Raw genomic sequence first — 17,458 nt, 5'->3', positions numbered from 1 at the left:
AACACCTTTGTCCTACTTCTTCTCATAATTAACCCTTACAACATTATGTACAGTAAGTGTTTGGTGCCACACTCCTCATCCCGGGGATCTCACATCTTGCTTTCTCATCAGCGAAAAACTAAAACTGCAAGCGTTTGCATGGAAGATAACCAGAAACAACAGTGGAAAGACATAAAACGGACGGTGGACTCCATACACACTTATGAAAATATCAGTGAAGTCTCACGGGGCACATACACCTACACTCACATCTTAAGAAAACATGCATTTTTTTCCAGTGTCCATATTGGAGATTTTAATATATATGAATGGAAACTACCTCAAAGAAACCAAGCACTTACTGTACTTTTACAGGCATGAACAACGTGGAATTTTTAGTATTTTCATTTCATTTTCTGGACACTTGACCGAGTTTTGGAGTACATATTTTCAAGACGCCACCGTAAACATTCACCTATCAATCCATCGCAAACTGCTTTATCCTCCCACCTTCCTCCTCCTCTGCCACTATGAACGCACAAAATTCCTGATTCTGAGGACTCTTGCAAGCCTTGTTTTCCACCAACAGACAGTAGGGGGCAGTGGAGACAGCGCCCAAACTTCCATTTAACCATCACAGTGACTCCAAAGCTGTTAAATTAGGGTAAAAAAAAAAATCCTGCATATTTCTGCTTTAAGTGCACGTTTGAAAGCAGCTTTACTTTCTATACTAATAATGCTTCATCATAACAAGCGTCCGAGTGGTACTGGGGAACATTTAGAGCTACTGCAGCAAAAGTCAAAATAGTCTCGATGGCCACTCATTCACCCACTCACTCCTCACACATCTATCACACACACACACACACACACACACACACTGTTGGCTCAACCACCAGGATCAACTTGGGGACACGTGGACCACGTAGACTAGAAAAAGCCTGGGAAAGAGCTCAGACCGTCACCGTTGGAAGACGAGCCGCTCCGCCGCCGTCCAATTATCGATTATTCTTTCAGACCAGATGATTTAAAAAGTAGTCATCCTATACCCCCTTTGATAAAAGAGTCAGGAACACACTTTTCAGTAAACACTTAATGGTCAGACGGGATCCAGGAACCTCAAAAACCTTCCGCGCGTTCGGCGTCCAACTTTCCAAAAAACGTTAATATGAACGTTCGCCTCGTTCGCCCACACGAACGTGTCGGTCTTCTTTGATTAGCGCGTATTAAAGTGTCAAATCAAAGAGTGTCGTGAAGTGTGCGCTGTTTATTTTTCCTATTTATATGATTGACTGTGGTGAGACAGATCTACTGTGTCGGGGGGGGGGGGAAGTGTGAAGCAGCCAGAAGGAGTCAGTGGCTGGTGGGTTTTGGATGCGTCTCCGAGTGTGGCAGCTATAAAATAACAAATATAACAAAGTGAACTGTTGTTATACAAACGCACATCCAACCACAGTCCAATATCTGCTGGATGCCGATCAGTGATGTTCCATAGCTTTAGTGGAACGTCGGGCTCGACTTGGGTGGTCCCAAGAAAAAAAAGAGAAACAAGGACTCGATACCAATTCTTCTCGACTCAGTACATAAAAAGAGACAAGGCACACACATCAGTGTACGACAGTAGCAAAAAAAACCAAAGAACATTTGTCAGTGTAGTTGACGTACACAAGAGCCAGAGCTGGGAGCCAAAACCATTCACATAGTTTGATTTTGTTCCAGGAAAAACAATTTTCAGCAGGTCTGTGCGGATTAACATGTTTCACCGTGAATGAGACGCACTTAACCTCCCACTTTGGCGAGGATCGGACTTTGGAGACCGACTGTCCGGTGTACAAGCATCAGCCCAAACAAACCAACACACACTTTAGCCGTTGAACACTGACGCACACTAATGGCTCATGGACATTTTAACAGGATCTTAGGATCTAAAGCTCACAGACCAACAATTACAACTCTTTGACTGATTTGTCCATTCTAGCTGCTCTGGAAACATTGTGGCGCAAGATGGCGACCACCGTTTTCTGGAGATTTACCATGAATTTTTCTTTGAAACCCAAACTGTGATAAACGTTAACTCACCAACGCTAACGGCGTCAACGTTAACTCACCAACGCTAACAGCGTCAACTTTAACTCACCCACGATAACAGCGTCAACGTTAACGGCATCAGCGCTAAGTCACGTTAACGGCATCAGCGCTAAGTCACATTAACGGCATCAGCGATAACTCACGTTAACGGCATCAGCGATAACTCACGTTAACGGCATCAGCGCTAACTCACTTTAACGGCATCAGCGCTAACTCACGTTAACGGCATCATCGCTAAGTCACGTTAACGGTATCAGCGCTAAGTCACATTAACGGCATCAACGATAACTCACGTTAACGGCATCAACGATAACTCACGTTAACGGCATCATCGCTAAGTCACATTAACGGCATCAGCGATAACTCACGTTAACGGCATCAACGCTAACTCCTGTTAACGGCATCAACGCTAACGCACGTTAACAGCATCCATCAGCGATAACGCACGTTAACGGCATCAGCGCTAACTCACGTTAACGGCATCAACGCTAACTCACGTTAACGGCATCAACGCTAACTCACGTTAACGGCATCAACGCTAACTCACGTTAACGGCATCACAATTAACGCACATCAAAGCATGACGTGTTTCCATGACGACTGACTGGAAAAAGACACGCGTGATGTCATGTTTACGTGCTACGGCACTGGAATCCAGGCACCGTTTACCTGTTAGCTGCGTTAGCGCGCCTACAGTCAACTGGAGCGGTCTGTTTATTAACCGGCATGTTTATTAAACATTTTAACAATTGGGAGTCACGTAAACATGTCGTCACAAGCGTCTTTTTCCAGCGTCTTCCAGGAGTCACGGAAACGCGCCATGCATTAATGTGCTTTAACGTTGAAGCCGCTGAGACCGTTAACGCACGCTCTTTTTGTAATTTTTTTTAATATACTACGAATAGTCACAGTAACGGATCGACTTTTTTATAACCAAGCGAACGATTGAATAACCGAACACTCGTGCTCATCACTAATTAGTAGCTGTTGTAGCTGAACTACACGGTCTGTCAAACTCTGTGCGTCCATTCACCGGCTCAGTGTCAGTGTCAGGACGACTCCATATCCTGGTTGAGAGCAGATATACAGTTACAGACAGACTCACTTCAAATGGACATCCAGCTGATGTAGCTGGGGGGGGGGGGGGGGGCAGAGACATTCCACCAGCAATTTCATTAGCGGACAAATGGAAGTAAGACGCGTCTCACTTCCTCTCCAAGTGCACACGCGGCGCGGGCCCACAAAATGGAAACTCAATCACACACACACACACACACACCCAAAACCATGTCTTAACTTGGTCAGCCGTCTGATGGATACAGTCCACATTAGGGCCGGGGCAAATAAACAATTATAATTACTATTAAGTTCAGTATATAATACATTGTATGATGACCCTTAGAAGTTGGGCAAGTGTGGATTCAGTCAATTCCATGTGAACTTTTTCAACCTGAAATGCACAATGTCCAGTTCCAGTTCTATTTTCGTTTCCTCCTGTGTATCAGGGTTGGGCAGAAAAAAGTACAGTTGATCCTCAGTTTTTTTTTTTTATCCCTGCACAACAATCATTAGCTGTTTTCCAAAGCGTCACACCGACCAATTACCTCTCCCTCTGTCAGCGCAGAGCAGCTCCCAGCACATCATTTTTTTAAAAAAATAACACATTAGGGTCAATTAATTGTGACTAACACGTGAAAGACATAGTTAAAAATCCACCTTTCTTGCTAAACAAAAGTGGTGAAGACAGCAGCTTACAGCACATAGTCGAGTCTCTTTACCGGCAAGACGAGCTGGAGCATTTCCAAATAGAGGATAAGCATCGAGCAATCTGAGCAAAAAATCCGCCATTATCGACTGCATCGCGATGGTGTGATGACAAGTGGCAGAAGGAACCTGCTCTGAAGAAATACCTACTTACTAGAAGTGCAGCGTGATGTTCACTGTTCCATTTGGGCTGCAGCTCATTTATAAGAAATGGCTCGACATGACCTACATTGATGCTGAAACTGTTTACACTGCATTAGACGTGGGAACAATGTGAACATGATCACATGATCCTGACCAGAATTACTTCGCTTACAATACTTAATACAAATATGCTTTGATAGATTTAGATAATCAGATGCACTCCATCGGCTTTAAGACGATTATTTCGAATGTCAAAACAGTTCAAGTAATGTTAATGAACTTATGAAAACGATCAATCTTCTTCTTATATCGGCTTTGTACAGGGAAACGTGTTTCTTTACTGTGCATATAACAATAAACACTTTGAATCTTGAATCTTGAATCTAGGGGGCGCCACGGCGAATCATCTGCCTCCAGTGTGTTTGACTGCTTTAGCCAAGCTAACATTTAGCAAAACTAATGTTAAGCAAAGCTAACGTCTCAAGAGAACACAGCGTATTTGACTGCTTTGGCCAAGCTAACATTTAGCAAAGCTAACGCCTCAACAGAGTACAGTGTGTTGGACTGCTTTTACCAAGCAAGCATTGAGCAAAACTAGCGTCTCAAGTGAGCACAGTGTATTTAACTTTAGCCAAGCTGCTTTAAAGAACTTCTAATTTAGTAAATCATGTGCTAACTTAACACATAAATAGCAGAAAGCTCAAATGAGGGAGCATGACTCAAGAGAACAGTGTGTTTGAAAGTTATATAGCCAAGCTAACGTTTAGCAAAGCTAATGTCTCAAGAGAGCAGTGCGTTTGACTCCTTTAGCCAAGCTAACATTTAGCAAAACTAATGTTAAGCAAAGCTAACGCCTCGACAGATCACAGTGTGTTAGACTGCTTTAACCAAGCGCGCATTAAGCAAAACTAGCTTCTCAAGTGAGCAGAGTGTATTTAACTTTAGCCAAGCTGCTTTAAAGAACTTCTAATATACTAAATCATGTGCTAAATTAACACATAAATAGCAGAAAGCTCAACTGAGGGAACATGACTCAAGAGAACAGCGTGTTTGCCAGTTTTAGACAAGCTAACGTTTAGCAAAGCTAATGTCTCAAGAGAGCACAGCGTTTTTGACTACTTTAGTCACGTTAACGTTTAGCAAAACTAATGTCTAGCCAATCAAACATTTAGCTAAGGTAGCCTCCCGAGAGAGCACAGTGCGCTTGACTGCTTTAGCCAAGCTAACATTTAGTGAAACTAGCGTCTCAAGTGATTGTGGCTTCTCCCTGTAGGGGGCACCAAAGCGAATCATCCACCTCCATCTTGCCCTGTCCTCACGTCCTCCTTGATAAACCATCTGACTTTATTTTCGAAACCGTTCAACCCAAGATGTTCCTCGAACATTGCTCACTTCAACAAAAATCTCACTAGCGTTTTAATCGCAATAATATCGCACACATTGTCCCTCTACGCATAATGATTTAACAGTGTGTTGAGTGTAAGAGAGTGGACTCCGTTCTACTCCACAACCTGACTAACTTGTGCAGACAAGATGCCATGCATACAATAATTAAAGTCGGCTTCCTCACAGGAATGACGCGCGCTTGATTACAGAGAACGGATCAGAAAAAAAAAGTGCATCCTCGCTCCTTACTTTCATTTTCCCCCGAGTTTGTCTGAAAAACAAAAACGGGGCGTTTGGCCAGATGACACAGCCACTGGGCACAGTGCATCTTTGTTTCCTCCAGCTGATGGAGAGCGAGCGACAACGACGCCACAGCCACTGACCCCACAGCCTTGTTGTGACATCTGGCACTGGAATAAGTGCACCGTTATCAGCCCGGGCCACTTAACGGAGAGACGACACACCAGGATCAGCCCCCTCTTCACCTCCGCCTCGAGGTGTCGGCGAGCGCTTTAAATAAAAAGACTCCCGATGCTGCGTTGCACGAGGTGAGATGTTTTCTAGACGCACGGCTTCATAAATATCTTAAATCGTCCGCAGAAAATTGGTTTGCTCAGGCAGTAAATGCTGCCCCTACCCCCCCCCCCCCCCAAACACACGCACATCTAATGACCTCAACAAAAGCCTCCCTCATTAAATATATGGCCTATACAGTGTGAAATCGCACCTTTGCCATTTCGCCCTGAAGCTAAAAACCCCTTAGTAAAAGGGCGGTTGTTCATTCACTCGGGCAACACACACACCTGCGGGAAACCCCACAAAAAAAAAATCATTATACGCACAAAGAACACAGGCTGAATCAAGCACACGATGACTCCGACACAAAAGACTCCAGAGGAACATATGGTACGTCCCGAGACCGGCAGCTGCTGACTGATGATCGCCGTTTCATCACATTTCAGCTCAATATCTCTACATCTTTTAATCAAGACATCAAGGGGTTAATGGCTAATAAAAGAATTGCAATAATTGCAATAACGAGCAAGATCAAGGTTTTTCCCTTGAAGCGATAAATCATCACGTTAATAATAATGATTGCCTTTATGAATAATCTTCTTTTGGCCTTTTTTGTGGCAGTTGGCAATAGTAACGTTGCATTAACGCCTCCGCATCATTCAGCACTCCTTCCTCTTCATTGTGGTACTGTCTCTGAGAAATCATCAATCCATCATTTGGATTAAAAAAAGTACCAATTTCAAGTTTCCACAGTCAATAAATCACATTAGTCAAGCAGATTTTCATAATCGATGAATTGATGATTAATGGAGTGATCGTTCGGTCCATAAAAATGTCAGAAAATGTCAATCACAGCGTCTCAAACCTGGAAATAATGACTTTTTGTTGTCATGTGAACACTCAATCAGGCTTAAGTAGTAAAAACTAATTCTGGCAGAGGAACAGAGGACTCACAATCAAGAAATTCAGAGTTAAACGTCATCTTTTGTTTAGTTTGTTAACCTTAAAACAACAACATCAACAACAACAACACAAAACAGGTCAAGTCAAAGGTGACACTCCGGTTTGAAGTTTTGGCTCCGGATCAATCGACTAATCATTCCAGTTCCTCTTTAAATCACAAATGCACAGAAGAGCAGCCAACCATTCTTAGCTCCCCCTTTTGTCAGCTTCACCAAACATGAAAACACCGCAACCGCAATAACTTCCACAAACACAACGCGACGCCACAATAGGCTCATTTATATTCAGAGTGGAACAAAAGCTAAATGTCATCAAACCTGAAAGTACAGTGAGACCAGTGCTACAGTACAAGTGCTTAGCATTTTTATTCTCCCTCCTGCACACCTTAGTCACACGCCTAATCCATCAGCTATCACTCAACTGAAGTAAAACTAGATTAATTGCCAGGGGCCGCCAAGGGCCACCTGGCACCCACAGCAGGAGTGGAAGCTGTCAGGTGCCGGGGTGGGTGGAGTGTCAAAGCAGTCAGCAGAACACATCAAACCGCTGCCCCCGAGGCATCGGTGCCTTCCGCGGGAGGCACACATTTCACACTCGCTTATTCGCGATTAGAATGGAGCATTATTTGCAGCAACCCCTGACGACCAGACTGTGCAAAAACAAATATAGCACAAGTTGTTCTCTCTCGTGTGTCACACCAGAGGATCCTGCAGGTTTTTGTCGTTTCCTTTCACACTCTTTCTCATTTGTCTTTTCATGTGTGCAAACCCCCGAACCATACAGCGGCCTATTTTCATAACTTTTTTTTACTTTTAACGTGCCGGGTTTGTTTCCAACAATCATCCGACAACCCCAAAAATAGCAGATACTATTTCTTTCCGACTTCGATTTAGAAAAGTTAAGAATCACAATATGCTAGTGCACGTCTCGGGTGATAACTCTGCTAAATTAACTATCCTATGTAGAAAATGTAGTTGCGCGTGAACACGATAACACAAAACACTCACGAATACAACAGTGTAAACGTGACAGAGTTTGAATGCTTTAGCCAAGCTAACATTTACCAAGACTAATGTTTAGCCAAGTGAACAATCAGCAAAGGTAGCGATTAAAGAGAGCACAGTGCGTTTGACTGCTTTAGCCAAGCTAACGTTTAGCCAAATGTCTCAAGAGAGTGCAGTGTGCTTGACTGCTTTAGCAAATCTAACATTTAGCAAAACTAATGTCAAGCAAAGCTAACGTCTCGAGAGAACACAGCGCGTTTGACTGCCTTGTAGTCAAGCTAACATTTAGCAAAACAAATGTTTAGAACAGCTAACAACTCAACAGAGCACAGTGTTTGACTGCTTCAGCCAAGCTAACATTTACGTCTCAAGAGAGCAGTGTGCTTGACTGATTTAGCCAAGCTAACATTTAGCAAAACTTATGTTAAGCAAAGCTGACGTCTAGAAAGAACACAGCGTGTTTGACTGCCTTGTAGACAAGCTAACATTTAGCAAAACAAATGTTTAGAAAAGCTAACACTTCAACAGGGCACATTGTGTTGGACTGCTTCAGCCAAGCTAACATCTCAATAAAGCAGTGTGTTTGACAGTTTTAAAGCCAAGCTAATGTTAATCAAAACTAATGTTCAGCAAAGCTAATGTCTCAAGAGAGCACAGCATGTTTGACTGCTTTAGCCATGGTAACATTTAGCAAAACTAATGCTTAGCCAAGCAAACATTTCGCAAAGGTAGCATCTCAAGAGAGCGCAGTGCGTTCGACTGCTTTAGCCACGGTAAGGTTTAGCGAAAATAATGTGTCGCCAAGCAAACATTTACGTCTCAAGAGAGCAGTGTGCTTGACTGCTTTAGTCAAGCTAACATTTAGCAAAACAAATGTTTAGAAAAGCTAACACTTCAACAGAGCCCAGTGTGTTGGACTGCTTCATCCAAGCTAACGTTAAGCAAAGCTAACATCTCAAGAAAGCAGTGTGTTTGACAGTTTTATAGCCAAGCTAACATTAAGCAAAACTTATATTCAGCAAAGCTAATGTCTCAAGAGAGCACGGTGCATTTGACTACTTTAGCCACGGTAACGTTTAGCAAAACTAATGTTAAGCCAAGCGAACATTTCGCAAAGGTAGCGTCTCAAGAGAGCGCAGTGCGTTTGACTGCTTTAGCCACGGTAACATTTAGCAAAAATAATGTGTAGCCAAGCAAACATTTAGCAAAGGTAGCGTCTCAAGAGAGCACAGTGCGCTTGACCGCTTTTGCCAAGCTAACGTTGAGCAAAACTAGCGTCTCAAGTGAGCACAGTGTATTTAACTTTAGCCAAAGAACTTCTAATTTACTATAAACGATGTGCTAAATTAGCACATAAATAGCAAAAAAGCCTAAATAAAATGTCTCTCCTTGGCTTACCTTGAACAAGCCAACAGTCGTGTTATGAAAGTGAGCATCTCTGTAGCTGCTTCTCCACAGTAGCAGCAGTAGTAACAAGAGTTTCCCCTCTGGTGTCTCTGTATCAAAGCCCCCCCCCCCTTGTCTAATTAGCCTATCAGGGCCGTGGCAGGTGCGAGCAGCTGGAACAAAGCCAGACCTCGTATATCAGGACAAGTTTAAAAGATGACCCAGATGACACTGTGAACCACTGTAGCTGCAACCGGATCCTTGTGAGACATTCAATCATTTAACCGTGATGTGCGAGGCGTCTCCTGAGGACAGGACGCTGCTGCATCTGCTGTTAAACCAGGACGACTGAGGACGACGGTGTCCTCGGCACAGGGAAACAAACCTTCACCCAATCACTAAAGGGTGTTTTTGTACCGACTGTCGTGGGTTTGTTTGGTTTGTGGACATTCGATCCATGATGTTGATCGACCAAATGTAGGTTATGTCACGTAAGAAAACTACAGGACTTAAAGGGGGGGATGGAAAAAGTACAAAGCACTGCATCTTCTAACTTGGTATGCACAATTTGAGGTGGAGCCCCGAGTGGTTAATGCAGCGAAAAAAAGGAGGAACAGATGCCGCTAAATGACAATTACAAGTGCACACAAGTGTCATCTGGCCTTTGCACTACAAATTTGAACTGCTTCCTTCACACAGGAGGGTTAGATTCCTATGTTTCAGAGGAAATGTCTTCAAGAACTCTCCTGTTACACTGATAAAAGGGAAGAAACGGATCATTTTCACGTAGAGCCAAAGTCCTTGTGCACAATTAAGTTTTACTTTCTTCAATTTTGCTTTTAATCCTCGTGCAGCATGGTTGCACGTCCAAGTCGACTTAAGCTGAGCCTAAACAAAACCACTCATCAAAACACGATTGGCCTCACGTTTGCAACGACAAGCAAAAGATGCATTTATTTTTGCACTTTTGCACAATTCAAGTGTGAGCAGATTGGAAGACGAGCTCCTCAACATTCAGAAACACTTGTGTGACATGTCCCCCCTTGCTCCTCTACATGTGAACCAGGAAGAAATTGTTAAATTGCCCATATTTTAAATGAGCCTCTGAGCTGGACTCTTTCCAGTATTTGCAAAGACTGTTATGAATGGCATTTTAAGTGGTGACCTTTTATCCAAATCAGCAGCGCTACGGTTCTCCTGGATGTGAGCAGAATGAAAGAGAAGCTCCCGGATCATTCATTTACACTTGTATGACATGTCCCCTCTGGTTCCTCTATTCATGCATCAGGGAGAAACAGCATTAAAATGCCCATATTTTAAACAGGGTTCTGAGCTGGACTCCTGCCAGTGTTTGCAAAGACTGTTTTAAGTGGTGGCATTTCATCCAAATCAGGAGCACTGTAGTTTTTTTGGATGTGAGCCGAATGAAAGGGAAGCTCCTCAACATTCATTAACACTTGTATGACACAATCTTTCTAGTTTTTCTTTTCATGCACCAGGAAGAAAACATTAAATTGCCCATATTTTAAACAAGGTTCTGAGCTGGACTCCAGCCAGTGTTTGCACTGTTTTAAGTGGTGGCATTTCGTCCAAATCGGGAGCACTGTAGTTTTTCTGGATGTGAGCCGAATGAAAGGGAAGCTCCTCAACATTCATTAACACTTGCATGACACATTCTCTCTGGTTTTGCTTTTCGTGCACCAGGAAGAAAGCATTAAATCCCCTGTGTTTTAAACGAGGTTCTGAGCTGGACTCTTTCCAGTATTTACATAGACTGTTTTGAATTGTATTTTAAGCGTGGTGACATGTTCGTGATTTAAGCCGAATGAAAGACAAGCTCCTCAACATTCATTTACACCTGCACGACACCTTAGTCATACTTTCTGAACATGTGCATCAACAAAAGAGCATTAAATTATACATATTTTAAACGAGGTTCTGCGCTGGACTCGCATAGACTGTTGAGAATTGTATTTTTTAAGCGTGGTGACATGTTCGGGATGTAAGCCGAATGAAAGACAAGCTCCTCAACATTCATTTACACCTGCACGACACCTTAGCCACACTTTCTGAACACATGCATCAACAAAAGAGCGTTAAATTCAGCGCATTTTCAAACGAGGTTCCGTTTCCAGCGGAGGGAAACGAGGGGTCATAGGGGAAAAGAAGGTCACACTCACCGGCCACGCGAACTGGAAGGGGATCAAAATCTTGCCAGCCTCGTCCATTTTACTCTGGTGACTCTTGGCGCTCTTAAAAGAAAGCATATTTCCACCGAGAACTTGCGTAGATCCAGCTCCGAACGTGCAGGCCCCGCCGGTGGTGACCTCCATCTGGTACTCCTTCAGGCACACTTTGAAGTAAGTGTCGCACTCGTCGCGGGCGCAGCGCCGGTCCTGCGAGCCCCGGGCGCCGTCGCAGCACTCCCCGTCCGCCAGCTCGCCGTACTCGTTCTCCACCGAGATGAGCTGCAGCTCGAAATAGCCGGTTGACCGGGACACCTGGAGACGAGACGACACAACCATGCGGGGGGATTTAAGGGGGATTGGATCCGTGCGTAAAAAGGTGGACAGGTGTGCCCAAAAGAGCGCCTGCCTGATGCTGAGAGGAGTGACTCCCAATTTTACAAATAAATAAATAAATAATAATTTGCTGCATCATGAATGAAGCACGTGAACGCACGCCTTTGCAACTTCACCAAAAAAAACAAAAAAAACAACGCAAACACGGAGGAGCGAAATCCAGCCCGTGTCATGGTAACACGATCACATGCTCATGGCACAAACTGCGTAATTCAATTATCGATTAATGTGATGCGAATATGCCGCAAAACACACACACACACACACACACACACACACACACATATACGAGCCCACGCCCACCAACTTTTCACATATAGGCAACATTTAATTTACGCGCAGATTATTTAAAAAAATTCAAAAATAATAATCATCATAATAATAATAATCTTACCTTGGTCCATAACGTCAACAGCAGGCACACTATTGGGAAGCAGGTCCTAATCCTGGTGCGATTCCACATGCCTCCGATTAATTAGAGTGACATGAGGAGGGAGCGAGAAGCGATAAAAAAAAAAAGAAAAAAAAAAAAAAGAGAGACGAGCAGCCGCGGAACCGGCGACCAATTCCTCCTCCTCCTCCTCCTCCTCTGCTGACATGCAAAAATAAATAAAATAAAAAAGGAAGAATATAGATGGAGATTCACATGCGCTGTTTCTCTGTTGTTGTATCCACCCGTCCGGATTTCACCCAGCCATTACATGCCTCCGTGTGTGTGTGTGTGTGTGTGCAGCGCAGTGACGGTCCACGCTCACGAGGATCCTCCGTCAAATCTCTCCACACGGCAGCGACTGAGATGTTCCGCGGCCACAGCCTGAGGAGCAGAGGACGGACCCGCGTTGATTGGCAGCTCCGCGAACCACTTACAAATTGGCCTGCGGGCACTTCGTCAGCCAACCGGAGAGAGAGAGGGAGGGGCGGACAATAGTGAGACAACCCTCCTCCTCCTCATCATCATCATCATCATCATCATCCCTCCATCTCCAAAAATGGAATATACCTCCTTTTATTCCCCTCATATATATTTCACAATATTAATATTATTATTACAAATAGTAAGTAGTAGTAGTATCAGTTAATTTATAGTATTCTATTTGCATTTGTTTATGTTTATGTATATATATATATACACATACATATATTATGTACTGCTACTACTTATTTTACTTAATCTGATTATTATTGATGAGATTTTGTAGAAGTATGTGTGGCAGTAGTATTAGTAGTAGCAGTAGCAGTAGTAGTATTAGAAGTAGTAGCAGTAGAAGTAGTAGTAGCAGTAGAAGTAGTAGTAGCAGTGGTAGTAGTACAAATACTAGTAGCACAAGTAATAGTAGAACTAGTAGTAGCAGTAGCAGTCGTAGTAGCAGTACAAGTAGTAGTAGCAGTGGTAGTAGTACAAGTACTAGTAGCACAAGTAATAGTAGAACTTGTAGTAGCAGTAGCAGTAGTAGTGGCAGTAGAATAAGTAGTAGTAGTAGCAGCAGAAGAAGTAGTTGTAGAAGTAGTAGTAGCAGCATAAGTAGTAGTAGTCAAAGTAGTAGTAGCAGTATTAGAAGTAGTAGTATTAGTATTAGAAGTAGTAGTAGCAGTAGTACAAGTACTAGTAGCACAAGTAGCAGTAGAAGTAGTAGCATTATCAATAGTAGAACTAGTAGTAGTATTAGAAGTCGTAGTATTAAAAGTAGTAGAAGTATTAGTAGCAGTATTAGAAGAAGTAGTAGTAGTAGTAGAAGTATTAGTAGCAATAGAAAAAGTAGTAAAAGTAGTAGCAGTAGAAGTAGTAGTATTAGAAGTATTAGCAGTAGAAGTAGTATAAGAAGTAGTAGTAGCAGTAGAAGTAGTAGTGCAAGTAGTAGTAGTATTAGAAGTAGAAGTAGTAGTACTAGCAGTAGTAGTATTAGAAGTAGTAGTACAAGTAGTAGTAGCAGCAATAGTAGAACTAGTAGAAGTCCTCGTAGCAGTAGTAGTAGAATTAGTAGAAGTAGAAGGAGTAATTGTTATTATAATAATAATAATCACAATAATGATGATAATAATAGTAGGTGTTATGGTCAGGAGCTCTTATTATCTTAACTCATCCTCAGTGAAGATAATGTACTTGTACATGTTCCAGTGTGTACTGTGTGTATATATATGTGACACAGAGTGAATTCAAACATGACTGCTGCTGCTTTAAGTTTGATGAGGACAGACTGACATATGACTGACATGTGAGCTTGTGATGTGATTACACTTCACATTCATGACGTGTGTGTGTGTGTGTGTGTGTGTGTGTGTGTGTGTGTGTGTGTGTGTGTGTGTGAGACTCACCATCATTATTACACAAAACATCGTTTTTATGTAGTATTTATAGTTAAAAAGGTAAGAAAGAGCAGTGAGTCTCAATTCGACCTCATTCATTTTAGAAGTGTAGAGCGCCCTCTACTGTCTGCCTGTATATCACATAATGAGTTCACCTGCTGCCTCTTAAACCTGACCATAAAATAAAAGTAGATGTTGTTGCTTATGCAGAGGAGTAAACATGACATGTGATATTTCATATTTTGTTGTTTTTCCTGCACTTTATTATCTAATTCCATGCAAAATATCTTATATATAATTTACTGTGCACCTTTATACCAACATATACAATATATCTCAGATGAATTTGACTTATTGGTGCAGACTGAAATAAAAAGCATTTAATATGACAAAATAAAAGTGACCAAACACAAAGTATCAAATTATCAAATACATTTGGTTGAGCTAAACTAACAAAAAAGGGGGCTTTTATTTTGTAGTAAATGGATTACATTGTAGAGAAACACAAAAATGTACTGAATATGTACAAAATATATAAATAATGAGATACTGGAGGAATAATACCATTAACATTATAACAGTATTTGGTGGATAAAATTCTACTTTAAACTATAGTTTAAATGAGCTTTAAGTTTAAGAAAAGTATTTATATGTCAAATATGTGTCAGTGCTGACCTCTGTATACTAAATAACAGCTTTGACCTGCACTAACATTAAGATATTTGTCGTTATTATACATCACATTTGCATAATTTAAAATATTTCATTAACTTAATATTAATAAGCAAACATTAAAAGGTTGTTTTCAGCTCATTAAAGTCCATCTGTCCATCCTTTAAGGCCAAAATTGACATTGCGTTCTACTAAAGAACAGCTGAAAGCAACAATTGTGACCAGGGATACATTTGTTTCCATAAAAATAGACTTTTTTTTGTTACCAGTGGACTATTGGATTATCACAGAACCGTTGTATGGTCATATTATTGATATCGTATCACAGTAGCTTATAGCAGATAAACAAAGAGAGTCGGCCACACACACACACACACACGCACACACACACACACACACACACACACACACACACACTACGACAAGTTTCCCTTTAAAAGTCCCTGAGTGTGAGGTGTGACAGAAGACTACCATGGCACCAGGAGACACCTCGTTCACTGTGTGTGACAGAAGAAGCTGCCAATCACAGTGTGTGTGTGTGTGTGTGTGTGTGTGTGTGTGTGTGTGTGTGTGTGTGTGTGTGTGTGTGTGTGTGTGTGTGTGTGTGTGTGTGTGTGACCCCTGTCTGTCCATGTCTCCGTCTCCCTCTCGTCAGGCGACTGCCACTCTCCGTCAGATAGAGACATAGAGACAGAGCCTTAAGAAGAGAAGCTGCTGATTAGCTTTAGGCTTTGACTGGAACATTTCACACACTTTGACCAGAGCATGAGACTCTGAGGTTAGATCACACTGTACAAGGACCTCAGGTGAAGAGGAGATGTGTGTGTGTGTGTGTGTGTGTGTGTGTGTGTGTGTGTGTGTGTGTGTGTGTGTGTGTGTGTGTGTGTGTGTGTGTGTGTGTGTGTGTGTGTGTGTTTGTTTACTCAAGATTTTTAAGTGTTTCTATGTGAATTTTGTGCCCATTCATTCATTCATTCATTCATTCATTCATTAATTTATTCATCTTCTACCGCTTCATCCACATGAGGCTCGCAGAGTGGTCGCTGGTGCCAATCAGCAGAAAGTGAAGTCAGGACATTATGTGAAAGTGAGGACATTTTGTGACAACGAGGACATTTTGGGACAGTGAGGACATTTTGTGAAAGTGAGGACATCTTATGAAAGTGAGGACCCTTTGTGAAAGTGAGGACATTTTGCCACAGTGAAAACATTATGTGACGGTGAGAACACTGTGAGAAGATTTTGCGACAATGAGGACATAATTGAGGACATTTTGCAAAGGTGAAGACACTGTGAGGACATTTTGTGACAGTGAGGACATAATTGAGGACATTTTGCAAAGGTGAAAACACTGTGAGGACATTTTGTGACAGTGAGGACATAATTGAGGACATTTTGCAAAGGTGAAGACACTGTGAGGACATTTTGTGACAGTGAGGACATAATTGAGGACATTTTGCAAAGGTGAAGACACTGTGAGGACATTTTGTGACAGTGAGGACATAATTGAGGACATTTTGCAAAGGTGAAAACACTGTGAGGACATTTTGTGACAGGACACTATGAGGACATTTTGAGACAGTGAGGACACTTTGAGGACATTTTGTCACAGTGAGGACATTTTGAGACAGTGAAGACACTTTGAGACAGTGAGGACATAATTTAGGACATTTTGTCACAGTGAGGACATTATGTGACAGTGAGGACATTTTGAGACAGTGAGGACATTATGTGAAAGAGGACACTGTGTGAAGATTTTGCGACAGTGAGGACATAATTGAGGACATTTTGCAAAGGTGAAGACACTGTGAGGACATTTTGTGAGGACTTTGAGACAGTGAGGACACTGAAAGTGAGGACATTTTACAAGTGAGGACATTTTACAACAGTGAGGACCTTTTGCGACAGTGAAGACATCTTATGAAAGTGAGGACATTTCCCCACAGTGAGGACACTTTGTGAGAAGATTTTGCGACAGTGAGGACATAATTGAGGACATTTTGCAAAGGTGAAGACATTGTGAGGACATTTTGTGACAGTGAGGACAGATAGATAGATAGATAGATAGATAGATAGATAGATAGATAGATAGATAGATAGATAGATAGATAGATAGATAGATAGATAGATAGATAGATAGATAGATAGATAGATAGATAGATAGATAGATAGATAGATAGATAGATAGATAGATAGATAGAAACACAGGACCTTATTAGCATGTGTGTTAGCATTATCACTGAGCGTTTGCTAGCAGTTAGCAAGAGACTAGCAGCAGTGCTAACACTGCTGTATCAGCTCGTCTCGAGTGTGTTTTGCTCATAAAAAGCCTCGGGCTTCAGTTTTTCATTTCCATGCCCATTAAATTAAAAACCTCCAGTTCTCCAGCCCCTGAATGTTTTAGCATATTAATGTGGAATTTGCCTCCGAACAAGCATTTAGAGCGTAATGGCTCACTAATACCAGCCTCTCCATTGAAACCGTGACTAACGCAATTTGTCAAGCGCCTCTTTAATCCGGAGAGAGCCACCAGAGGAGCCGGGGAAAACGTCGCTTTTAAATGCGAGAGACAAAAAAAGAAATGTGCATTAAAGGGTTTAAAGTTGTTGTTTTGAATTTTAGACGATTTGTGGTGTCAGGAAATAGGTAAATATTAAGCTAACAGAGTAG

The 17,458-nt window shown here is 42.1% G+C and overlaps 1 protein-coding gene across 1 annotated transcript in view; it reads right to left on the bottom strand.

The window, feature by feature from the left end:
* Positions 1-12,275, bottom strand: part of jag2b (jagged canonical Notch ligand 2b) — a gene marked incomplete at its 5' end in the record, with an annotated part of 56,986 nt that extends 44,711 nt beyond the window's left edge. The window contains 2 exons of the mRNA XM_083898823.1: positions 11,411-11,731; positions 12,207-12,275. Of these exons, the coding sequence (XP_083754949.1) occupies positions 11,411-11,731; positions 12,207-12,275 (390 nt within the window). The remainder of the gene's footprint in view (positions 1-11,410; positions 11,732-12,206) is intronic.
* Between the last annotated feature and the right edge of the window lie 5,183 nt (positions 12,276-17,458).

The sequence above is a fragment of the Microchirus variegatus genome (assembly GCF_963457635.1).
Source record: "Microchirus variegatus genome assembly, chromosome: 12".
Taxonomy (NCBI): domain Eukaryota; kingdom Metazoa; phylum Chordata; class Actinopteri; order Pleuronectiformes; family Soleidae; genus Microchirus; species Microchirus variegatus.
Note: the sequence above shows the minus strand (reverse complement) of the source record. Positions and strands in the feature narration are given on the sequence as shown.